The sequence below is a fragment of the Electrophorus electricus genome, chromosome 25 (genome assembly GCF_041902795.1).
Source record: "Electrophorus electricus isolate QZ-2024a chromosome 25, ASM4190279v1, whole genome shotgun sequence".
Taxonomy (NCBI): domain Eukaryota; kingdom Metazoa; phylum Chordata; class Actinopteri; order Gymnotiformes; family Gymnotidae; genus Electrophorus; species Electrophorus electricus.
This window is the reverse complement of record NC_137521.1, coordinates 5,870,818-5,896,600: the sequence shown is the minus strand read 5'-3', so window position 1 is coordinate 5,896,600 and position 25,783 is coordinate 5,870,818. Positions and strand designations below refer to the sequence as shown.

General features: G+C 41.6%; 1 protein-coding gene across 5 annotated transcripts; it reads right to left on the bottom strand.

Annotated features, from left to right (window-relative positions):
• Positions 1 to 593: 593 nt before the first annotated feature.
• On the bottom strand, positions 594 to 25,755 carry commd10 (COMM domain containing 10). Of its 5 annotated transcripts, XR_003409949.3 has the most exons (8): positions 23,685 to 25,751; positions 23,296 to 23,386; positions 22,983 to 23,093; positions 22,576 to 22,731; positions 18,011 to 18,124; positions 1,638 to 1,697; positions 1,409 to 1,538; positions 594 to 1,292 (listed from the first exon to the last, which is right to left on the bottom strand). XR_003409949.3 is itself a non-coding variant. In XM_081707699.1 (7 exons), the coding sequence occupies exons 1-7, from the start codon at positions 23,711 to 23,713 to the stop codon at positions 1,500 to 1,502; spliced, it is 591 nt and encodes a 196-aa protein (XP_081563825.1). In that variant the 5' UTR covers positions 23,714 to 25,755; the 3' UTR covers positions 594 to 1,499. The 5 variants fall into 5 exon arrangements, 4 of the variants coding, with proteins under 4 accessions (XP_081563825.1, XP_026855552.1, XP_026855553.1 ...); XM_081707699.1 differs by having other exon boundaries at positions 594 to 1,538; positions 1,638 to 1,688; positions 23,685 to 25,755; XM_026999751.3 differs by having other exon boundaries at positions 594 to 1,538.
• Between the last annotated feature and the right edge of the window lie 28 nt (positions 25,756 to 25,783).

Genomic DNA, 25,783 nt, shown 5'->3' with positions numbered 1-25,783 from the left:
TCCTCTACTGGAACGCCTCATCTGCTCAGAGTGCCTCATGTCAGTGTGTACAGTGCAGAAGGCCTCCAGAGCTCATCTCCATTACAGAACTCTCTGTTCTGTGTTTTGCTCCCTCTCTGCTGGAGTCATTCAGCACCAACCACTCTCACCATCGCGAGGCTCCGAGCTGCCATCTGTTCGCCATGCTGTGGGACACTCTTTCTCCTGCAGGCACCAGCTTCAGTGGGTTTTGCATTTTTTATTTATTTATTTATTTTTATTTTTTTACAGAGAAATCTGTAAACTGGGGAAAAGCAACAGCGAGTGCAGACCACATGAATGGACATTGCTCAAGCAACTCTAAAGGCACCTCCCTTTATTCAGCATTTCGCACGGGGAACGGGACAGCTTGTGAACGGCCTTTGGTCTGTGGCGGGCTCCGTTAAGGTAATCCTAAATGAGGCAGTAACTCATCCATTTTACTGCATCTCTCATTATCCCGTTAGCCCTGGTCCAAAGCGATGGGCTGCACATACATCATTACTTAAGTAGCATGAGGAGGAGCTGGATGTTTGGACTCCAACCTGAAGAAAACACAAGTATGTAACTTCTAATAAACTAAGGGTTCCTTTTTTATTGTATTGTTTTTTGTTTTGTTTTTTACAATGACAACAATTAATTATTACTTAGGAATTATAAAGAATTCATTACTTCATCCCAAGACGAAAATAAGACAGGACAGGAGTGAACTGAAAATTGTGAGGAAGACCTCTGGTAACAATTAACCAGAGTTAGATTCTTACATCATTACACATTCATTAGCACCATTGTTAGCACTTCCACTAACTATTTAACGTCAGATCAGTTCATTACTACTGCTATGCGTGCAGCATGGAAACTGTTAATTGTACAATGGCATGGTACAGCTCACAGGAGATCAATGTATGAGAATATTCATACACTCCATAGTAAAAATATTACATGCTTCATCACTGACACAATGGGCTTTGTTACACATTCATTACAAGAAATCCCAATATTGAATGCACTGCCACATGACAATTTCTAACAATTTTATTTAAATAGTTAAATCTGTAAAGCCATCTGATGCAGGCACTAGGGTACAGTTAGTAACCAATCAAGAGTGTGACTTCACACCATCACACTTAAGTGGTGAAACCATGTGATGAGGAGGAGCTTAAGGCGAGCGATGGTGCTCACGATTTCCCTTGCTTTACGTCATGATGGGGCAGAGACGAAGCGGAGGAACTCAATCGGGGCTTCGAGACAGAATGACTTTGGGCAGGGTTGTGCTTTGATTCAGGCATGGCACCAGGCAGATACAAAAGAGAATTACACACAAGGTGATTTACATAGATGGCGTGTGCACAAAGTGGTGTTTATCCAAAAAGAAAGGAACTGAGGAAACCTTTTATTTTTGACTGGAATGGCGCCACACTTTATGCTGAAAATGTAGACGATTCACCGGCCAGTTGCCCTCATTAAGGATGACACTGGCATCAAGTGAGGGAATCCAACTGTGCTTGAATCATCTCTAGCTGCAAAAAAAAAAAGGGGGGGGAGATATGTATGACAGTTTAAATAGAGTCACCGAGTCTGCAGTCATGTCAAAAAAAACTAATTTAATCTGCTCTGACCTTGTTGTAGAACTCCAGCAATTCCTGGTGGCTGAACTCCACAAAAATGTTCTGCTGGCACTAGAGGAAAAGGGAAAAAGAGCAAGAAAACAAGAAGTGAGTAGTGCAGGCAGACCCGTCAGCTCTCCATATAAAAGCTTCTCATAAATTATTAGAGCACATCTGTGCACATCAAGTCAGTTTCCATCAAAGCGACACTGACCTGTTTTTTTTTTTTTGCTTGAAAAATGGGTACATTAATAAAAACAGACCTAAAACAAAAAGGTTCACTCGTTCAGATATAGGCTCTGTTGTAAAGCAGACAACAAGAGAACATGAAAGACAGCATACGAATTACCAAACTGTGACTTTGAACAAATGCCACGTGGAAGCTGCAGTACGCATAATAAAAGAAAAATCACCACCTGTGCTAGCAGTTAGCTGTGAAACTTCATAAACTACACAGTAGTGGATTTAGTTGTGGGGTTGAAGTCTCTTAGGGGAAAGGAATTTGTCAGCCCACATTAATGGCAGGGACATTAATTAGACGCAACATTATCATCCATAATTAAGAGTAAAAGGGGAAATGTTATCTTTAGCAGAAGCCACTGGAGACATGGAGCATATGTAGGTCAGACTCCTCTTGGACAAAGGCAGTACAACGTCATATAGAATACGCTCATCCAAAAACAGTGCAGCTTTGCAGAAAATCTGCAGACAACTGCAGCATGTAATAACACTTGGAAAACAAACAGTGGACTAATTTCTAGCATTATAGTCTTTTGGGGCTGTACCATTTAAGCTCTGATTATATCTTAACGATGTCATCATGCTGTTTGTCTGGTGTACACAACACCTACCTAGAACGTGATGTGGAAGAAGCTGTTTGCTGGAGTCATAGACTTCCCAGACTTAGAATCCCCAAATCTGTGAGAAGCAAAGCATCTGCACACCCTGGCAAGATTTCTCAGTATACCCACACAAAAACATTCTTATCTTCAAGTCTGACACAAGTGTGTCGCAACACACTCCCCTATCTTGTAACGTGGGAGGTTTCTGTCACAAAACCGGGACCTGCGCTGCGTGCACATGTGATGCGCCTTTGACACACCAGGGGATGAAAGCAAATGTGTGTCAGAAATCGAGGGTTAAACCCACCAAAGCACAAAAGAGACCCGTTTGACATATCTAGGTTGAACACTAATGGGTGCGCTTTCCTGCACACCTTAAAAAAATAAAAAAAAAACACCACAGAGGTGATCCTCTGGACTCTGGAGATAAGGCCTGAAAGAGAGGTGTCTGAGCCCTCTCGCCTCAAAGCCTGCATGGAGATGCCGTGTTGAAACGTACGGCGGTGCTGACACTGTGAAAGATGACGTTTTCCCTGGCAGCCATTGCACGGTTCTGCGCTCGACTTCTAAATGGGACGTCACTGACCAACACTTCTTGGGACGGGAGTGCATGACGCTTCCTCCTGACTGAGCAAGTGAGGGACGGCTGACGGGGGGGGGGGGAAAGGGGGGACTTCTCATTTGGCCTTTTTTGTTTGTCAGTGAAATTCAATACTGTTCCAAAAGGAGAAGAGATTAAATGGCTGAGCGCAAGTTTTGTAAACAACAAACAAACAAACAAACAAACAAAAAATCCACAACACATGGTAGGAGGCATGCACATACGCCTCCGCAATCTTTTCTCCTCAAATGCATAACAATGAGAAATGTATTATATAAAAGTGGTACATGAGACGCTTAGTCATGGGTAACATTGTCTTGAGTATTTTTAGGTCTGGTATTCCAAAAGCTCTTCATAAATAAATAAATAAATAAATAAATAAATAGTATAACATATGGCAACCAGGGTTGCCAGATGCAGTGGCGGCTTAAGACCAAAAAATATCTAAAAATATCGTTAGAGAGCATTGGGTCTTTAACCATGTTAAAACCTGAAAACCGACTACACACTCCTCATACGGTCGAAGAGACTGGAAATAGATCTGATGCATGATGCACGTGTGCTGTATCCGTTCATTCTGAGGACTTAAAATACATTCAAAAAAAGTATTGAATTCTGGATGTTAAAAATACGCCATGCCTGAATGTGAAATCTAATTAGACCAATTCCTCATTCATCCTTTAACTGGCATTAAGGCCTACGTAACAGACCGATATGCCCCCATGCTAAGCAGGTGGGAAAATAAATAAACGAGGGTGGGTAGGTGGGTGGGTATAAACTGAAACTATACATTTCTGTCTTTGATTTGAAGGACAAGTGTTGACCCTGTGAATCTTCAACCAAAATGTTGTCTAAAGCAGAGCTCCCCCAGACATCCTTAATTATGAACAGTGCCCCCCCACCCCCAGGCAATTCCTAGGTTAACTGGTTGCCATGGCCACCGAGCTCTTGGAAAGCCTTTCTGCTGTACTACGCTGTCTGTCTCTGTACAAAATGTCAGTCTCCCTTTGTGTAATTGCCCTGTTGCTCTGAGGAATACATTGTAAACTTTTGTTTCCATGTCAGTCACTGCTAGGTAGTGGGAGTTTCTTGGGGATAATGGTGAAAATTGGGAAATCGTGACAAAAAATAGAACCTGTAAATAACTAAGCTTAAAAGCAATTTTGCAGTACGCATGGTTTGACATTTGAAATATTAATAAAGATGTCTCACGAAAATTGTTTACTTCCCTTCATTTCCGACTGAAAATAGTCAAACATTTTCCCGCTTCTATCTTAATTGAATGGTATGGTTCTCATCAACGAAGAAATGCTAATGAAACATGCTGCACAAATGTGATGAGCATATTGCCTCGGTTTAGTGAAACGCTAATATCTACACGATAAAATATGTTCCACATCCTGTCGAAGAATAGCTCCCAAATATTTGGCCACACACCCTGACGCTTACAAAAGGACAAACACCACAAGAATGCCGACTCCGGCCCAGGAGCGATAAACAAGAAGTCGATCAAGCACGGCAGCCATTCGCCGTCCGCTGAAGCCAACGCCAGCGGGAGAGCCGCGTCAAGCAGCGGTCCGAGGGGCGGCAACGCCCACCCCATAAACACGCTGAGGGCGCCAAGCCAGAAGGTGGGTGATCAAAGACTGCAAAGCCTTGGAGGAACTGGGATCTGTTGCAAAACAGGCGACGGGAGGCCGGCAGGACGCGGACAGGAAACCTGCACGCATTCACGGACACGCTGAGTGGCTGCTCCAGCTATGAGAATAAACAGGAACAGGGATGGGTGGCTTATCTATATGGTTCATTTCCTGTTGATTTCATACAGGACCCCGGGTCCACAGTTCCTTTATTATCAGTCTCGCAGACTGCAAACGCATTTATTTGAAGGAAAGCGCGCGGTACAGAAAATCAAGCTTGGTTGTCGCGCTCGCAGCAGGCGCTCTCTGGAGCAACGGAGACCAGATGTGACGGCAAAAAAATATCTAATAGTTCATGTAGCAGCAGGAGTGCAACCCACCCCCTGCGATTTTCACACCTCTTCCTCCACCGCTGTGGCGGCCTGCAGGCAGTCGGAGTGTGTTTTCATGCGTTCTCGCGCGTTTTTCGGCGCAGGGAGAAAGGAGAAGCCCAAATGCGGACAGCCTGTCGGGGAGGCATCCATCCACCGCAACACTGGATTGGCATTTATTGAAAGCAAGACGGAGTCAGTCCCCAGATGAATAGCATGATCCAATTAGATGGAAGAGGAGTGCATGTCGACATGCCTGGCCAGACGTTCATATTGCCAAAGACAGAAAACAAAATGGCAGCCGTAATTGGGAGGGGGGGGGGGGGGCCTGAGGTAATGTCAGACTGCTGCGGCAGGGGGGGACGCATGGCGGGGGGTTTCAATTTCAGTTATGCGTTCTTGTATGGCTCGCTGTAGGATGTCGCCCCCATAAATCAGGCATCTTCTTGTTTAGAAGCAGTGCTAATTTCTTGTTTATAATTAGATTTTATGCTGTGTTTATATCCAATTTGATCCTAATCATCACAGGACAAAAAGTCAGCGTTTATCTATAGGTACACACGAGGCAAATGCGGTTCTATGAACACGCAAATGAGAAAGCAGCCTGTATCATTTGATTTGGTTAATAAAGATGAGGTCACTTAGGACAGGAACAGGCTCGTCGTTATCCCAGCATTACAATGGACCACATCCTGTGTTGTGGTTTTGGATGGCGGGAAAAAATATGGCGCTTCGCTCCGACAGAAACAAGCAGTGTGCACATCCAACCCACATAATATGCATCCACCACCCACCAGTGACGACACGAAACATCTCCCGAACTTCATATTAGTCTGGGCTCCACGCCTTTAGGGCATTTGTCTGGATATTGTGTTTGTGAACGTCTAGAACAAAAAAAAAAAAAGCCTTATTGTTCCACTGAGGTCCTGCTGCCCCCCTTACCAAAAGCTGCCCGAATTCATGTGGGCCAGGGGCGGATTTTCACACGGTTTTCACGCTGCCATTCAGTACAGTACACAGTCAGAGTGCAATAACGGCCCAGTACAAAGGAGGGGATTGTCCCCAATGGCCCCGCGCTCAAAAGCACGTAATGGCAGGCCAGGCCATACAGAGCGCTCTTCATTGCCGGGCACTGGGTAGGCCTCACCTTCCCCACTGGTTCCCCACAAACCAGCTTAGCAGAGAAAAATGAGGAGTGACAAAGGCCTCTTCCTTGACTCTAATAAGCCTAAATAATATGCAGAGAAGCTCCCTCAGTGGAGCTGTGATGAATAGCATGAATAGAGTGCTAAGCACTGGTTTAGCATATGATAACAGTTCAAACAACAGGCCAAAACTATACTACCAGTCATGCATTTCATATCTCTGGATATATGCCGCGATACCTAATAGTATGTTGAAAAATGAGGTGTTCGTTTTTGAACGGCTTAAGGTTGTGTGGTCGTTCTTTTCGAAGCCCCACAAACCATAAAATTCTCTAATAAATCCAGCTACATGATCAAATACTACTATTGATACAAAGTCTAGTGAAGAGCATCATTGCAGCACCATCATGAATACTCATCAAATTGAATTTAACCACGCCAACATTAATCAGCTAACGCAATGTTTTTGCACATTAAACAGTTTACTGCAATATTCCATCTCATTTACAGTGCTTATCTGCTAGTGCCTGCTGGGTTCCAGACGAAAATGAAAAGTTCTCGTCCAAGTTACATCTGCAAGGACTCATGAGCGCTGAATGAGCTGCTTCCATCCTGGAATAGATTATACGGCTAAAAGAGTTTCACAGCTGCTCTGTCTGAAAATGAATAGTCCGTGAGTGATGAGGTTTTTCTGTACTCTCCCCTTTAATGAAGACCATGAGCTTTCACCACGCTTAGCCCCATGCCTTCCTATGGACCATGCCTTCACAGAATGAGCCACCCCCAATTCCCATAGCCACTGTGGTCAGGACTCATTTTCAACAGTTTTCTCATAAGAGCAGTCACTGGTCCACCACATCACAGCCTATCCGAGCCGGGCTGTAATGGTCTCGGGCTGCTTTTCATTTGCCGAGCTTTATGGCCTTTTTAAACAGGTCCCGAAGGGAGCAGAAAGCCTTGCCATATTCATATGGACATGGCTCCCCAACCAGCAAGTTTTCCAGAAGCTTCCTCACTACTTTGCAAATTCGCGCACAGACATAACTGGATAATTACATCTCACACATCGGGTTCAATTTGTAGACATTTTGACATTTATTCTCATATCTCCAGTGGTAAAGAAGGCACGAGACACAAATTAAAGCATTTGAAAATGGGGTCTGATAACAGAGTTTGGAATTAAACTCTCAATTTCTGCCAATAGTTTTGTTCAATGTGACTTTTTTTTTGCATCTATATGATTTGGTTAATACAAATAATATATGATGAAATATTTTCACTGAAATCAGCTGTATATAAAATCTATAAATTATATAAATTACTAGGGAACAACCTATAATTGGGGATAACTGTGCTCCTCCGTGTCCCTTAGAACAAGACAAGGCTTTGAATGAACTCAGAATTTCAGTGGTTTTGAAATTGAGCTCCATGTATCCCACTGTATTTCCATAAATTGGCTGGCACTTAAGACATGCACCTTATTTACTCACAGCCACTTTTCCACAACATTTCTGCTTGGAAGGAGATTTCTGAGGTACCCCTATTATATGCAGAATACTCTGTCATTAACTGTGTTCCATTTCTTTCATCCAGTGGTTTAAGGATGCCGACTTCACAAGTGAAGATTCTTTCCAGCAATTCATTACTGTTTGTTTACTTTCCGATAGCGGCCTCGGAGGACAACCGGCCTGGTTTGTGAGACTTCAAAATATGCAAAGGCGCTCACTTCTTCCAATGCCGTGATGCAGCCGATTTCCATACCGTTGCTCTCGTTGAGGATAAGTCGCCCTCATTAAGCACCGCTCTCATGAGAAGATTAGCAACTCAAGCCTAATTCCAAATCAAAAAGGAGCACTGTGAAAATATGAGGTTGGCAGTAGCGTTGGGAGCCAGGGAAGGGTATGCCGGTTTTTGAGCTTGCAGATGTTCTGATGTCTCAAGCTTGGTCTGGAGTTTTGCATTAATCAGGGTATAAACTCTCTTGTAGTTTCGGTGTGGATATTATGCCAAGACCTGCTGCTGTGTGCTGTAGTGAGGGGAGGGAAAAAATCCTTGTCCTAATTAGAGGGTAGCTAAGAATGTATATCTTAACAGGGCTGAAATAACAAAACAGCGACATTTTAAAAAGCATGATCTTGTTTACATCATATACTGAAGTAAGCTTCTGACACATGCTGTGAGCATGGCACTTTACAGCCAATGCTGGTCTCAGTCTTGTGTCCCCTAGAATCACAGGGTCATGTTTGAGACCAACAACTGTCGAAAGGGTCAAACATTGGTCATACCAAAACACACACCATGATCACACCTACCTGGCTTGCCGCTGCGGGTTTACAAAGCCAATTCCAGAAAGCATGAAACCTTTCTGCTGACCGACTGAGTGCAGATGACGGTTTTTTGCAAGTAGGCCACCGTGTGCCTTGAGATCTGTATGTAATGCCCTATAGCTTGGCAAATGAAACACGGTGTAAATAATTTAGCTTGGACTGCCGTGCGACACACTTTCAGTAAACATGTCTGAAGTCAGGTGCATTAAAACCAGCTGCCGAATGACTGAGCCCCATTGGACTGTCATGAATTATAGAGTCTGCTGACAGTCCAATGCTGTGCGCCCGTCGCAAAGAGCCCCCGTCCTCTTACCAAGCCGCAAGCATTTTTTACTGTTCCTAGCTAATTTATTTAATGCTTGCAGAAGAGCGTCTGACTCCAAATGGAGGCACACCATCGAACCAAAGCTCACAGCAAAGTAAATACTCAAAATGTGGGGGACAGACAGCCTCCAATAAGGTGCTTTTGCACACAAAACTGTAACTAAAAGGATTGCGGCGGCTTTCAATAACACTTAGAGGACTTCCTCTCTGGGTAATTACCAGCAGCTGTTTTTTTTTTCTTTAAACAGTGAATCTTATCTTTTCATTTTGCCCCACACCAGTAGCTGTTTTTTAGGGTTTGAGAGCTTGGCATCTTATCAAGAATTCACACGTTTGCTGCTATCCAGAGTTGACAAGCCCTGTCAAATTTCTGCCCAGCTCATTCCTGCAGCATCACAATAGAGATGACGTATGCATGCTGCCTACATAAAACAGCATGCCCAACAAAGACATCTCTCCACGGTGAGGAATACATTTATATAGGCTTGAGGAAAGGCAACGTGAGCAAGCAATGCAACCTACAGTTAAATGGTAAGCTTCCATTCAATATATATTCATTTCTACAAGTTAATACTGAAACTATACCAATAATTACATTATTAGAGAAGGTGTGTAAATGCAAACACAGATCAATGTAATCTGCGCGGCAACAACAGCGTAAGGAACCGGCAGAAATAACCCTACGCATAAGAACACGTCGATGCTATTGGAAATACTGCAGGTTTACATTTGCAAAGCCACAGTCAAATTGCTGTTTAGTAGGGGGTCTGTAGAAGAGGAGTGGAGGAAGCCGTCACGCTGTAATCCCCAACTGCCATACCCATATAACTTTGAATCAAGCTCAGGATATGCAACAACAACTTTCTGCTCAGGGTTACCTTCTTAAACATATTTACAAGCCACAAAAATATTATGCGGGTCTCTCATTTTTTTCTCTTTTTCAAGCATAACATTAATTTACTATAGGCATGTGAAATATGTACAAAGGAAATGTACAATATGAGTATGAAGTGAAACATTTACAAAAGAAATGCATTAGCTGGAAAGGTAAATAAGAAATGTTTCTGTGACACTTCACCATGTTTGTTTATAGTGTGTACTTCTCAGCTTGCCTGAAAGGTGCTTACAAAAAGATACGGGGGGGAAGAAAAATAATAGCATCCCTAGAAACACATATACAGAAATCACAACGTGGCTGTGTAATGCTTAGAACTCAGCTCAGTTCTGAAAATTGAAAGCATCATTGGGGTGATAAGAGAGTAAAAGACAGGGTGAAAACATTTTTCCAGCTGTCTGACATAACAGTTGTATGCTATATTTTCATTTGAGAGAGGAATAAAGTCCACAGCCTGCTATGAATAGAATAAAAGTCATGACTGAAACGATTCATGCAATTAAAACAGTGAATACCCCCTCCCATCAGCTGTCTGAGAATTACTAAGTCCCAGCCAGTATTTCGGTGATAGTCCCTCAAGATATATAATTGTGTTTATAACTCAGGTTTACTATATATCTCTCTTCAGTAACTAGTTTTAACTAACTTTTTTCCCCTCTTGGCATAAATTATATAACAGTGAGGCTTGTGAACCCTAACCCTAAATCTTCCTAAACAACTGACAAGCGCCAAGTATCGTATCTTGATGAGGGCGACATAGCTGTCTGGATCAGCTGATAAATAGTAAACCTTAAAATCAAGCTACAAACAACACTGCTGCTACAGACCAACATGCCTTTGTCTAGATCAATCAAAGGGATAACTGGAAACTCAAGAGCCCTCGGCAGGTAAAATAATGATATGAAAATGCCAAACAAAACAAAATATGCCGTCCTGATGCTCTACTGGTGTATGACCAAATGTTAAATTAATTTTCATTCCGTAAATGGGACAAATCTAACAGCCTTATTGTGCATTTGTCAGTGGTCTCCAGGTCTTCTGAGGTTGGAATCTTAAAGGAGCACCTGCACAGATGTGGCCTCTAATCCCTGCTTATGTTCTGCACTTCTCGCGTGAGGAGATCAGTCGTGGGCTTTGTCTGCAACCTCACCATCGCCCTAAAGAATGTCTGGGAACTTTAGACTCCGATGCACCCCCCCCCCCCCCCCCGGCAGGTGCAAAGACGGTATCTGGCCTCGTTTATTGTCTTTCAAAATCTCCGCTCTGCCAAGCTTAAGAGATCAGAGCCGATCTGCAGGCCAGGCGTGTGCTTATGTTTTGATAGACCTAATAATGCATGGAAACCTGCAGTAAAAATAATAATGGCGGTACGTCGTGAAACGTTTACGGAGTCATTCTGCTATGCACTGTTTTTCAGAGGCACGGCAGAGTTCAACAAAAATAATAATAAATAAATAACCCACTTAAGGCTTTTATCCTCATAGTGCTATGGTAAGCATCAAAGCCATTACACAGCATTGATTATAATGGAGAGCAACAGCAGCATGTTAAGCACAGAAGCAGAGCAGAGCAAATTCACTACAATCATACAGTAGCGAGTCCCAGACTGCACGCTGTACCAAGGGACGAAGGCGAGAAGATAAAATGCAGCAGGCTGAACAGCAAACCAAAGCAGAATTTTTAGGTGCTGCTACGCAGAAACATGGGGGATGAAGAATGCTTTTCTTGTTAGGTGTCCCCTCCCCAAGAATGATGTCCGGGTACCCATCAAAGCTCATCAGGAGTGCCAAGGCGCAGTTGGCAATTTGTGTCTGATTTGTGCGCTCAATATAGTAACTTTTTTTTCTGACGCTGTACCAGGAGAAGACTGTTTGGACGTGACCGAGTTAAACCTGCAGTAAATGAGATATCTGATCATTCCTGTCGGACCCGTTTTGGTTTGATGTGACACTTCTAAAGCGAAGCATCCAAGAGGACACACCATGCCAATGTGGCAGAAACCCCTTCCCCATGGTGCAACTTCCTATAGATGAACTACAGTGGGGAGTGACACTCTCCGTCTAAGATTCATCCAGCCGCATCAAGACCGAGGCTCGAGCTCCGGTCCTGATCGCACATGCAGAAGAGAGCAGACACAGGCAAATCTTTGCTTTAACTATGGCCGTGGCAGCGTGACGGTGCATCTGACTGCACGGGTGCGCCCTTTTCTATCCATCAGGACACCTGATTTTAGTCACAAACGGTGGGTTTTGTTAACTAACAGTAAACCCAAGGTTAGCGGTTCACAAAAGACCACTGATTGAATCGTGAGGAGATTACACATCTCTTCAGTATTTCTGAACTCAACCCTGCCCAAATATACAACACTTGAAATAATCAAATGATTATTAAAAAAAAAAAAAGCATGAATACAAAGAAAATACTAAAATGTATCAAACAAAATTAGCTAGCAGTTAAAAGTGATTGATTTCAGGGCTGCAATGAATTCAGTTTAATTCAAATGTGTTTGCACAACATTTCTTAGTCACAAAGCGGATTTACAGAAATCATCTTTACAGACAATCCGGCCCCCGGCCCCTAAGGAGCAAGCCAAGGCAACATGAGCAAGGAAAAACTCCCTGAGAGCAAGATAATAAAAACCTTGAGAGGAACCAAGGTTCACAAGGACAGCCCATCCTCCTCCAATCCACACCAGACAGTAGTAAATTAACAACACAGAACTTTTTCCAGAACCTTAAACTTAAAATGCCAATATTACTGCACTAAACATTTTTAGCCCATGGCTAAGGTTAATTGATGCCCATGAAAATGCCACTTGGAAGTAAACATATCCTAAGATGAATAAATGCAATAATATATGAAATATATTAAATACAATTAAGTTATTAATGCATTAGGCAGTTTAAATTTAAGATTCTGCCAATGTGTGGAACTTAGTTTTTGTGCCTCGAATATTTAACACTAAAGCCATTACTACACAGTGAAACACACAGCCCTGTACCTCACCGCATAAAAAATGATCTAGTGTACCTTGTATTCAACTTAATTGAGATCATATTCTGAAGAGACCTAGAGGAAGGAAGATCACCAAAATGAAGCTCATTGTGAACGTGCAATCAGCTATCCGTCTACTGATTGGCTAACTCAGTATTATGTAGGTACCATTTGTAGAACTTTTCTGGTGAACATTCAATAGCAGAAACCTGTTTTATGAGAGGTGGAACACTGCCTCAAAATAGAAACACGGAAGCCTGGCCAGATTTTTTTTTTTTTTTTTTAATCCACCCGCGACGTGCCGTAGAAGGCCGCCCCATGAAAACGTCCCATGAGAACGCCACATCTGCTACCAGTACGAGAACAAGTGAATGCAAGAAAGCTTATGATTATACCCTCATAAGCACTGCATGCCATTCATGGTATCTATTTATACACACACCGACTCATGCTGCGATAAAAAGACATAAAGGAGAATATACAAGACGCCTCACTTGTGCGTGCACGCGCGTGTGTGTGCACGCGTGCGTTTCATTGTTGGTTTGGTTTTTTTCCTCAGCTAGTAAGTAAATGTTGACAAGAGAAAAACGGCTGGCAGAAATACGATGGGTCTCGGGGAGTGGACGGACTGGGAGAGAACAGTAGTGCAACCTTCTGTACGTTTGGAGGGAAAACATTCAGGGGATAAACAAGACCAGACAGTAACGGGAAATGTGGCGCCTTTGCGCAGTCCTGGCAAACAGCGAAGCAAAATTAACATTTTTGTGCATCTCTGGGGCAACTCCATGAAAGTCAAAAGAACAACTGGTGCAGGGGGTGGGTGGGTGACATTTAAAAGCCAACCCGATCAAATGTTTATAAATATTTTAGTGTAGAATATGAATATTCTATAATAATTCATATAAATATACATTAATTAAAATCTCCAGAAGTGCCTGCAGAATATGATAGCAACAGCTCATACAATAGCAACAGCATTCTGACTGACATGTTTAGGCTGTTTTAAAAGGAGCGAAATAAAAGCTTCAGCCAAACCTGTGAGAAGAATATGTTCGCATTTCAGACATGCATATTTAAAAGATTTTGTCTACCCAGATACGCAGCCATTACATCTTCCTAAAATGCATGGTATAAATGAAAAATCTGTGCAGAAAGGCATCTTAACCTAGGCACTTGTTTTAACATTGATTAAAACTGAAAACTCCCAAATCGCCTTCTCCGATAGTGGCAATAAATTAGTGAATAAATGAATGAATGAATAAAGCAACAACAACAAAAAAAACAAAAAAAAAAAACAAAGACCACTGCAAAAACAAAAGAATAAGCTAAGATTGCTGGAAAGCTTCTTTTGACAGCCTGAAATTCACGGAAGCCGAGTGTCTCATCGGCTCTGCTGCCATCAGAAGGCATGCTGTACATAACAGTGGCACGCCAAATTCCTCCTCTGATAAAACCAGTCCTGTTGTCCATTCTGAAACACTATAGCTGCGCAGAGAGAGAGGCTCATGGGCTGCTATTCATAGCAACAGAAACCTCTCTTGTGTGGCAACTTCAGCGATCGCCTAGACACCCTTTTAGATCCCTCTGGTATGTCGATGCTGCAGCCCCCCAAGAACTAGAGGGCCTCGTCCATTATACTGTACGGCTTGTGGGAAAGAAGAGGCTTCGAATGGTCAGGCTGCCTACAGCCATATCCAAATCCAACGCAATTAGCCAGCACAAGGGTTCAAACGGATTGGCAGGCGAAAACAAACGGTCTCCCCGTCCACCTGCGCAGATGCCGATCAAATGCATCATCAGCAGCAGGAAACAAAGCTGTGGCTCACTGCCAAGAAACTTTTAAAGCACCGGGATGACCGGCTTGCATGGACGCTGAAGATACTGCTGGGTTTGGGGAAAATGCATCAGCAAAAAAACAGGAAAACAAAATCCCAAATCACGTCAAATACTAGGTGGAGAAAATTGATCTAATTCACTAGTTTCCAGCAAAAATTTGGATCTTGCAACCAGGCCGGATGCAGCCGTACATGAATCGAGAAATGAAAGAGTATCGAAATGCTCTTTCATCAAAATTACGTGGTTCAGCACTGCACTGATTTATCTGTGAAACAAGAACAGCAGTACAAGTGGATTAGAGCCTGCACTGATTGAGACAGTCAGTGTACAGCCAAATTCTGTTTTGTGGCCAAAATCTGATTTGCTTGCACGCTGATCAGTATGCAGACAAAATATGCAATAGATTTGAGTTTAATTCACAACTACTGAGCCTTTCTACACTAGGTCTTCTCACAGTGAACTGTGGCCACCCCCAAAAGAATGGAATTCAATTTTTTTTTTTTTTTTTTTTTTTAAAGAAAGAAGTATTGAGCGTTGCCACGAATAAAGATGTGACATCATGCACGGATGCTTGCCACTAGACTATGGTGGCAAATAGAAGGATAAAGGACGCTACAAAAGGCCCCGGCTGCAGGAGCCCTGCGGAGAACGCCATTCGGTCTCCCTGGCAAATGGACATACAGAATTCTTGCAAGGAGCATCCTTAAACAAACAGAGCGAGACCCAATGAAACAGGGGCTCTACTGTTCCACATCCTAGTTTTTCTACAGCCCCCTGTCCCTTTTTGGGTTTGATTCAGGCACTAGATGATAGAGTTATTTTTATGTTAAAGTGGTGCCAATTAGAACTTCATTGCTTGGTTTCTCATGTACAAAGAGGGTTCTTTTTTTGTTTTGTTATTGTTTTAGGGTTTTTTGAGGTTTCCCCAAATGTTACCACATCGGTTCTGTCTATTGCTGTGACGTGTGAAATGCTTTGAAGAGGTTCTCAAATGAGATCACGGTTTTTATTCGCAAGTTAAAATATGAAGTTTAATTACATTCTATAACTCTAGGTGGTAATCAATGGGGTCACCGCCTTTACCAGTGAGACTTTCAACAAAGGGTTTAGGCTCCTTCGTGGCGGAACCCAGAAAAACAAGCAAGAACGGCTTTCAAGTCAGATGCTTTGATGGAAGCCGTGCAGGTTTGATGGCAGAATTAGTTAACGCCTTGACGTTAGCAAGGCGGATAACAGCAGCAATGCAGATGGTGACCTAGGCCATCACAACTCAGTATTAGACACAAGGAGCCTGCGAGCAGCAAAAACGAGTGTGAAGAAAACTTAAACCCTCGTCACTTCTCTGATTATTCTTGGTCATCCAAAGCATCTTTACGATGAGGGGAGCATTTTGCAGACCCTACCCATGTTCTGTTTGGTGGACAGAGATTAACGAAGCCTCATCTCCGAGGAAAAGGAAACGGGAGGAAAGCTCGGAAGTTCAGGGCAATATCAAAGAGCCTGCCACTTTATTCCTTAAGGAGCAGCCCACGGTGAACTGGCTATGACGAGAGTGAGCCCATGATGAGATGAGAAGGAGGAGGCACCATGCTGATGAAGCACCTCTGCCCATCTAAGGTGAATTCTCCAGAGTTGGTTGGGTTTCAGATCAATGCCATACAGATGTCCTGTGTCACCTCTCCTGCTTCTGTTTCATTTCACAAACGTGACTGTTGGCCATGGTTGTTACATTTTCCATGCAATACATAATACTTATAGTGGGGCACAGAATTGCTGTGGCGAGCGATACTCCAGCTATTTAAAATACAAGCACGCAGTCCAGTTACGAATTATCCAAACATTGAAACAGAGTGTTAATTTAAATGGGAACAAAATGGGCAACTTGGCACTGCAATGACATAACGGTGAGTGTCAGAGAATACGAGGGTGTCTAATAACCATTTTCACCCATACCAGAGTGCCGTCACATGCTGCCCCTGAAAAGACACAAAATCACCAGGTATAACAACTTTGCTGCAAAAGGCATCACACTGAATACACAAAGGAAAAAGGTATTCTAACTCTGTGAATATCCGTTTGCACAGGCAAAGAAGCAACATGCGTTCCGCTTCACTTCACTCGGAAACAAATCGGTGTCCACTTTTTTTCTTTTTTGAATTAAGAGTTTAACAGATTGTTAATTTCTACATGAATGCTTACGATCATCCATCATCTGAACAGCTGTCACTGAAGCAATTCTCCCCAAAGTGACACACAAACTTTCTTGTAATTCAGTTCCGAGCTCTGAGCTTTTTACAGACACACTGAAAAGGCTGGCTTCACTTATGATGGAGAACAAAATATTTTAGTTTATCTCTGTAACTCATAAACTTAGTTCAACTCACTAGTATAATGTAATGCATGCAAAATATAATAATAATAATAATAATAGTCATGATGAATCTGAGCTTTAAAATTGCGATTGAAACTTCAATTTGCAAGGGAAACATTTTTAGTTTAAAGCAATTAAGAATCAGGTAGGACATTCCTTACCGAGTTTAAACTCAAGAAGTAGTTCAGCCCACAAGAGCCACATGACCACCATGTGACATGTCAACTGTCCTCTTTTCACTTTGGTTGAGAATTTTGAGGAAAAAACCAAAACCAAAACAAAAAAAACCCAAACACTGATTTGAGAGAGCACCTATACTGCCTAGACTCCATTTAAACTGCACACATTTCCACTTCTGACATGTGGCAACAGTGCCCCCATTTGAGACAATGAGGAAAAGGCCAAGTCCCTCCCATTTGCTTGGCTTGCTCGGGGTCTTAGAGCTGCTCTTATCCAACAGAGGCCTGTGTGGATTTACTGTAAGAGGAAAAATGTTTTCTGCATATTCTCTTAGAACTGAAAAAAGGCAACATATAAAACATGTTTGACTCACTGTGAATACATTCAAATATGTTGCTGTCCAAAAACACAGCAAAAAGGTTACATATTATACTTGAAAGGAAGGAAGGGGGAAACTGCAAATACCTCATGCAAATACCATGCTACCTAGGAGAGGAGAAAGATTATGTTTTTGTTGTTGTTTTTTTTTCCCCCTTTAGATTTTTGGTTGATTTGCAAGCTAGGATTATTCCTGGTTCCTGGCTATTCAGACCACCGAGGGTAAACAAAGCTCCCTCAAACTGTGCAATAATACCCAGAGCGGCTAATCATAGCAGCCGGGGCCCTGAGGGCAACTTTAACAAGCTCTCCCCTTCCACGGCTTCTGCCGTCACGCCGGGATGGTGAACCGGGCCCGGATTTGCATCAGCTTCACAGCTGGCGCCGATCCTGGGAGATCGTGGCTAAGCAAACATCTCCTCGGTGTGAAGAGGGGCCGGCACGCTGGACGGACAGGAATAAGGAGCGGGAAGGGTTTCACCTCCAGCTTGTCCTCGTCTTGGACTCCCAGGTCCAGCACCGCGTGAGGAGCCTTTAGCTTGGCCTGCGAGGATCGAGCCATCTGAAGGTTAAACTGCCAGCCTATGTGCTCCAGCTAACAGGGGAAAAGAACACATGGTATTACACAGAGGAACGACGCACCCGGCCACCCGTCATCAAAAAGAAAACTCTGAAATCGGCAGCAACAGAGCACCTGCCTTTGAACATATCCGTAATATAAAACCGGAACTCAAGTATCATTTTAGCAGAGAAAATGTCACATTCTGATTACGCTGCTACATGCAATTATTGTGATTTAAGGCTCTGTTTTCATGATGCAAAACGCAATGTCCTATCGAATGCCACCACATTACAAAATGTAAAGGGTATGTACAAATGACAAGCAGTATTTTTATGCAAGTGCAAGTGTGTTATGCACAAAACTGTTGTATAACGTGGAATACATGCCACTCTACACTACCAGGGTGAATGGGGTGAATAATCAGTGTTACTCATCTTGTACAATTCATGCATTAAACACGATGGCTAAACACAAAAAACATTAAGGAAGTGCCATGAAGAGTTTACAAAAGACAAGACAGGTGCTTGCATGCCAAGTGAAAATATTTGAAACCGCATTAAAGGTAGAGAGAGACCATGCACCCGAATTTAGCCCTGAAAAACTGAGTAAACGCAATACGATGAAAGAAAACAGTGCATCTATGTTGTATGTTTTCAAGCAGTCTGTAAATGCTACAGAGCATTAAGTGTTATGAGGTTTACATCTCTCATATCCTCTTCTTATATACGCCATATAATGGTGAAGCCAGTTATGACTCATTCCATACAAGTCTTTATTTTAATACGCTGTCTCAATATAATATTATAATCCTGTGATAATCCTATTAATTTAGGATCTTAACTACATATCCCATCACCCACTGGGGCAACCATGCATTTTGAGCATGCCTTTTGATTTTGCCTGATGCTATGATGAGTAAACCAGATTACGCTGGGCTTTAGTTACTACAATGAAAATAGACATGGTCCACGGAAGTCTAGTCACAAAGTGAAAAATTGCCTTTGGCTTTCTCCAAAATACAGATTGCAAATTTTTTTTGGATGCAACCTCTCATCCTTGAATCACAAATACACAAAAGGAATGAAACTACCAAAATGCACTTGGCACCATTAAAGCACCAATATGGTGCAGCGCTAGGCTTAAGATATAGAGACAGGTTTTGTGCACTCGTGAAATTACAGTTCAAGGTATTGTGACATTAAAAGGCACAGTGATGAGGCCCGAGTGAAATGTCATCTATAAGACGAGACCTCAACATTACATTTCTTTGTGGAGCTACTTGCAACTGCCAAAGCATATCCTAACTGTAATCGTCTGCACAGAGAAATTCAATAAAACCCAATAGACAGCAAGGTTTTTTTCTGTCCTTGGTAGAACGTGGTAGGCACATGTGAAGGTACTGTGAATTTCACAATTTCAAAAGGGAGATTCATCAGCCACTTGAAGGATTAAAAAAATGCCCCACATGTCTAAGTCATATTTTTATTTTTATTATATATATATATATATATATATATATATATATATATATATATATATATATATAGCAAACTTATCTACACAAGACACACACCAACAATTATTTAAATCTAAAAAACATTTCAATAGCTATTATAAACTGTTAGCTTTGATGTTGCAAGCCCCTGACTGGCATAAACCCAAATCAGACTGAATCCTTTGATGTAACAGCCAAAGACTGTGACAGGATAATATGCTGTGAGGTTTGAAATCATCTCGCCTACGAAGCTCTTAGAAGTTCTAAGAAAATTGAGCATTGTTAAAAGGATTTCTTGAGCGGGATAAAACATCATGTGTCAACCGCTTGTGTTTGGTCTTTGTGTTTTGTCTATTTGTCACAAATTAATCCTTCTATTAAACTGAATGATGCTCAATGTCCTGCACATCGTGGGCAAAATGTATGCTTACACACAAATGCAAAAGGTGCTGAGCTATGTAATTTTTAAAGAATCACTACAGCACAAATGACATTTAGCAGCTGAACACATATTCAAACTTGCTTATACTAAGAATGGTATGGATGTAGAATAAGAACAAACTGGCATCGTAGATCAACTGACCAACATTTCAATCAACATAAATAATGTCTACAAAAATTAATTTTAAAAATAATAATTCAATATTCAATAATATTCATTCAATAATAATGAAAAATCAACAAGTCTTCAGTAAATTGTGAGTATTTTGTTATATATTCTTCATACTCATAGAAATAAGTGCAGAATAAAGGACTGTTGGAATGCTACTACACAATCAACCCCAGACCAAGGGGGTATATGGAGAGGATGTGGGAACTGTAGAAGCTTCAAAAAGCTCAAGGACCGCTCCAGGTCCTGACATCATCCATGCCTACTGGCTGAAGAAGCTAACTGCACTTCCTGCGCATGGCAGCACAAATGAACCAGCTGCTAACAGATGGAATCCGCTCTGGCCTTCAGTTAACCATTCAGACAGTCCTGACCTAGAAGGACCCCCAGAACAGGCTAATAACCTGCCTCTACAAAACATGGAAGATCCTGTCGAGTGTTACTGTGGATAAGCTGAGTAGGCACATCGCTCAGTACATGAGTAGGGTCTAGAAAGGCATTAAGAACACCAGAGGAGCCAAGCACCACCTACTGGTGGATAAAAGTCGCTCAAGGCTATAAGATCATAAGATCAGACAGACCAACCTGTGCAGCACCTGGATAGACTACAAGAAAGCCTATGATTCAATGCCCCACACATTCATAATGGAATGCTTGAGGCCATATAACATCAATAGGACAATAAGAGTCTTCATCAGGAACTCAAGTGGACCTGTGGAAGACAACCCTTCAGGGTAACAGCACGAGTCTAAATCAAGCAGGCGATTTACCAAGGAGATGCCCTGTCCCTACTGCGGCTCTTTAAAAGGTCTGACCCCCTCAGTGAGATCATTACCACTGATACCGGCTATGGAGTGGAACAACCATCAGCCACTTCCTCTTCATGGATGACATCAAGCTGTATAAAAGAAGTGAACAAGATATAGACTCACTAATCCATCTCACCAGGATATACCGCAATGACACCGGAATATCATTCGGACTGGATAATTGTGGTTGGTGGTTACAAGGAAAGGCAAGGAACTGATGCAACCGTACTACCAGAAGGTGATTTAACAGACATTTAAGACAGCAACAAGTAACTTGGAATCCCACAGGCAAATGGGAATACCTATAAGGAGTGAGGGAAGTCCTGAGAAGTCAGCTGAATGGGAAGAACAAGATCCGGGCTGTCAACACCTACATCTATGCTCTACCAGTCATCAGATACATCACTGACATAATAAGCTGGCCAAAGGAGGAGACAGAATCCATTGAAAAGACAAGGAAACTCCACACAATACATGGAGGATTTTATCCCAAATCGAGCACTCCAAGACTGTAAACTAAGGAGAAGGAGGGGGCCGAGGATTTGTAAGCCAGGATGAAACAACCAACCTCCAGGAGTACGCCAGAAAAATAGCCCCAAGTGATGAAGTGCTTAGTGAGTACCTCAGACAGCAGAAACACGAGGAGGATGGAAATAAGGAGGAACAGGGACCATCATAGGAGGATAAACCTCTGCACGTTATGGTGTGTACCACCAGCAAATAGTTGAAGTGGCAGATGTGGGGAGGGGGGAGGAAAGGGTGGACTGAAAGACAGCAAGAAGGCATTAATCATGGCAGCACAGGAACAAGCTCTGAATACAAGATCAATAGAGACGGGGATCTACCACACCAGGAAGGACTCCAGATGCAGGCTGTGCAAAGATGCCCCTGAGACAATCCAGCACATAACAGCAGGATGAAAGATGCTAGCAGTCAAGAGTGTACATGGAACAGCATAACCCAGTGGCTGGCATAGTACACAGTAACATCTGTGCCAAGTTCAGGCTTAAAGTTCCAAGGTCAAAGTAGGATACACCCTCCTAAATAAATAAACAAACAAACAAACAAACAAACAAATAAACGGACATCCTGCATCTGGGGTCCTGCTTGGTGTGGTAGAGCTCAACTTCTACTGATCTCATGATTAGAGCTTGTTCTTGTGCTGCCATGATTAGTGCCTCTGTGCTGTCTTTCAATCCAGCCTTTTTCAGCCATTGGTAGGATTTCTCCATATCGGCCAATTCTACTATCTGCCAGTGGTACATACATGATGGCCCATTTCTCCTCATTTCCATCCATCCATATGGATATACACACACACAAACACAAATTTAAAATATTTTTTGATCAGCATCCTAAATGTGGCATTTCAAACCCTCTCCCCTTCTAGTTGATTCTAATTATCTCTTGCTTCTATAACAAACATGGAAATATGATGACTGCTGTTGCAATTTTCATTTATGTTCTTAGAGTACTGATCAATACGTTTTCACTGGTTTGAAAATGGGAACACATTTAAAGTTACTCTCATATAATTTCAGGTAAAATAACCTAAGTATCAAGAACTCACCTTCTTGGGGGCAAATATTCTTTGTCTAATCTTCTCTACCATGTCAGGGCCAGCCGAGGCCCAAGCCTGACAGAACGCCTCCGCTTTGTCTGGGGAAACATGTATGTTTTCAAGCTGCTGCTTCAGTGATGGAAGCTTAACATTGTGATACACAGCCTGCATAAACACAAACAAGGGCACAACGAAGTGTTTTCACCCATCAGTCACCTTACACATTCAGTAATTATGCCTTCTAATTAGAGGAACATATGAGGTTAACATTACATAACAATATTGCTAGGAGAACTAGGTCCTTCTTACGATACTGAATGCCTTAAATGTGAAAATGCTAAATGAGTAGACAATGTGCTTTACATCTATCACAACACACAGCTACAGAAGAGATCATGATCTAGTATAATACCAACCTGTTCTAATAAGAATGACGTGGTTTCCAGGACAAGGTGAAGGGCTTGTTTCTCCAGAGCCAAGGCAGTCTGCAATTTCTGCTCTTCATCTTCACTAAAGGAGCGCTCTCCCTAAACGTAAAGAATTCACAAATGCAATTTAGGCATAAAAATAGCATGTAGGTACCAATAGTCAGTCTAAATACAGCCCATGTACGTTACATTACAGCTTCATGTCACAATATTAAGTAGCAAAAATGTAAGCATACACCTAATTTGTCTACAAATAAAAGCACTGCTGTTTAGAGGAATTGTGCAGTTTTGCTGCTCATACCTTGAGATGCAGTTTCTGAAGAATGCGACTGAGAAGTCTGGAGAACTTACTGGAGTCAACGGCATTGATGTAAGTTACTGCCTCTCTGATGCTGTGAAGATAAATAAGGTTCGCTAGTTAGGGGTCAGACCGATTCAAACTCAACTCACCTATCAGCAGGGAAGCATATTTTATGTCTAAATGCTTCTATGTATAGATTTTTTACATAGTAATCAGGAGGTTTGGATTGCTTTTGGGGGTGAAAACACAACCTAATTGCACACCCGCTGTTCAAGCCACCAGACGCCGAGCGAGCTAACTTTAAGCTAGCTAAACAACTAACAAGCAAACGCAATTAAAGTGATCAATGACGGTTCGCTGCATTTTTTTTATCCTTAAACTTCGGTTACCTCTGTGTGTCTTTGACGATTGAAGCCATGGTGGCGTGTCGGTTAGCCGTAACCTGGCAATCTTAAAACCGAGGCCCCGTCGTGTTTGGCTAACAGACGTATTTCCTGTTTAGCAGTCTGGCGTCCGGTCGTGTGACGCCACTTCCGAATATAGGCCGCAGTTCTTGAATTATTCTTAAAATATACAAAAGCTAAAACCCGTCTTATGAAATTAAAACAAAATGTGGATACAGCCAGTATATTATGTAGTAAATATTCTGAGACCTTTTTATTAACAATACTGTTGATAATTATATTTTAGCATGAAAAAATATTATTTCGTATTTTGGAAATTATAGATAAGCAAGCTCATGTCTTTATAATAAATCTTATATTTAAATGTATAGCATTTATCATTCGGTTTATGCAAGCTTTTAAGATAAATATTTTTTTATAGAGTGGAAGAGATTTAACTTTAAACTTTAAAAACTAAAAGCAATTAAAACTAGGCTAACATTTTTATGTAGTATTTTATTTCCCCTTAGCGATATTTACATGTTCGGGTATGTGTTTGTATTGTTGTTTGCATTACATAGCCAATGTATCGCTTTGAGTAATAAACAAAATAAAATACATATACAAATAGAAATCTTCCCGTTCCAAACGTTTCTCCTAAATATCTATTTCTTTAAGTCGTAATGGTACTCAAACCACTATAATAATGGGTTACATAAGGAAAGGTTTTTAACTAAAATCAAGCCGTTATGTACGCCAGAGATAGAAACACGGGATAATGTCTCCCTCTGGTGGTTTCCACGGAAACCATATGTCATCTTTTTATTTGCACTTGAGATTATAGTTGTAAATCGCTTAAAGGTAGAACAGTTGAATGAAGGTCGTTTGAGACACATATCTTAGGACACACACAGTAAAACCTCCAGTACTGAATTAACACCTGCTCTGCTGTTATAACCATTACGGAGTTCGTTTACGTTCAGGTGACATTACGTGAACGCTGGAGGTGTTAATTCAACATTGGGGATTTTGCTCTGCACTCAGGATAAGGATAACCACCTATGAAGACACGAATGGACTATTCATGGATTTTTCTCTTAGAGGTACCTGCTCAACTAGAACTACCCTAATGGGAAAAGCTGCAAAAATCTCAGAAAATCCTGTAGGCACCAAGAGACGTCGTCTAGCGCTAATTCACGTAAACACAAATTGTTTTACTCCTATTAATAAACAGCATCATAACTTTCAAAATGTGGGTGTCCTTCTGTTTTTTGAGAATTGTCCATTTCACAAACAATGCTCAGATAAATAAGTGGACAGATTTTAGAAGTTGGCTTAAAACGGTGAGCCTGTAAAGTTGGTATAACCTAAAATAAGAATATTAACAAATAAATCAATGTACAGATGAAGATTGTATGTAGTGTGCATTTTCAATTGGAAATATTTTTGTAAATAATTGAATAATATTAGTCATTTAACGAATTCGAGTGAAATAACTACCTTAACAAAATCATGCAATATAACAAAAGCCATTTATGAAGTAATACGTTTGTGGAGATGAGAAAGGCAAAAATTGTGTACAAAAAAATAGTAATCCTACATAATGTCCCATTTAAACTGCTTTAAAGCAGTTTAAATAAATGAATGTACACCATGTTGTCAAGGGAACAACGCAGTGCAAAACATAAAAGTGATTAAAATGTGCAATACCAGATCTACACTCACCCAGCAGTGCGGTTTATTACTTATGTGAAGTAGGTCACATACTAAAATTTTGATCTTGGTTACAGCCCTCAGTCAAGGTCCTGTCATCTTCCTCCTTATGGCCATGGTCTTTAAATAGAGCTTGATTATTTAAAAATCCACTTTAATATAGTAGAATAATTTAATACTTTCTGCCACCAGCCAACAAGGTCAAAAATAACCATCTAAATCCTTCTCAGTTGTGGCTTTGGAAAATATTTTTGCTTTTACATTCTTTTTGTTATACACCAAATGATTTTTAAAAAAATATGCCCTACACCTGAACTTATTGGCATTCTGCTTCCTTTAAATGTAGTAATGTGAAATACTATTTTTATATATATATATATATATATATATAT

Bases quoted from the DNA above. Each gene is read 5' to 3' on its own strand.
- commd10 (XM_026999751.3), bottom strand. From the start codon at position 23,713: ATGGCTTCAATCGTCAAAGACACACAGAG. The intron at 23,387-23,684 runs GTAACCGAAGTT...TTATCTTCACAG, and splicing joins ATCGTCAAAGACACACAGAG to CATCAGAGAGGCAGTAACTT. The intron at 18,125-22,575 runs GTGAGTTCTTGA...TTCCCCTGTTAG, and splicing joins GAATATTTGCCCCCAAGAAG to CTGGAGCACATAGGCTGGCA.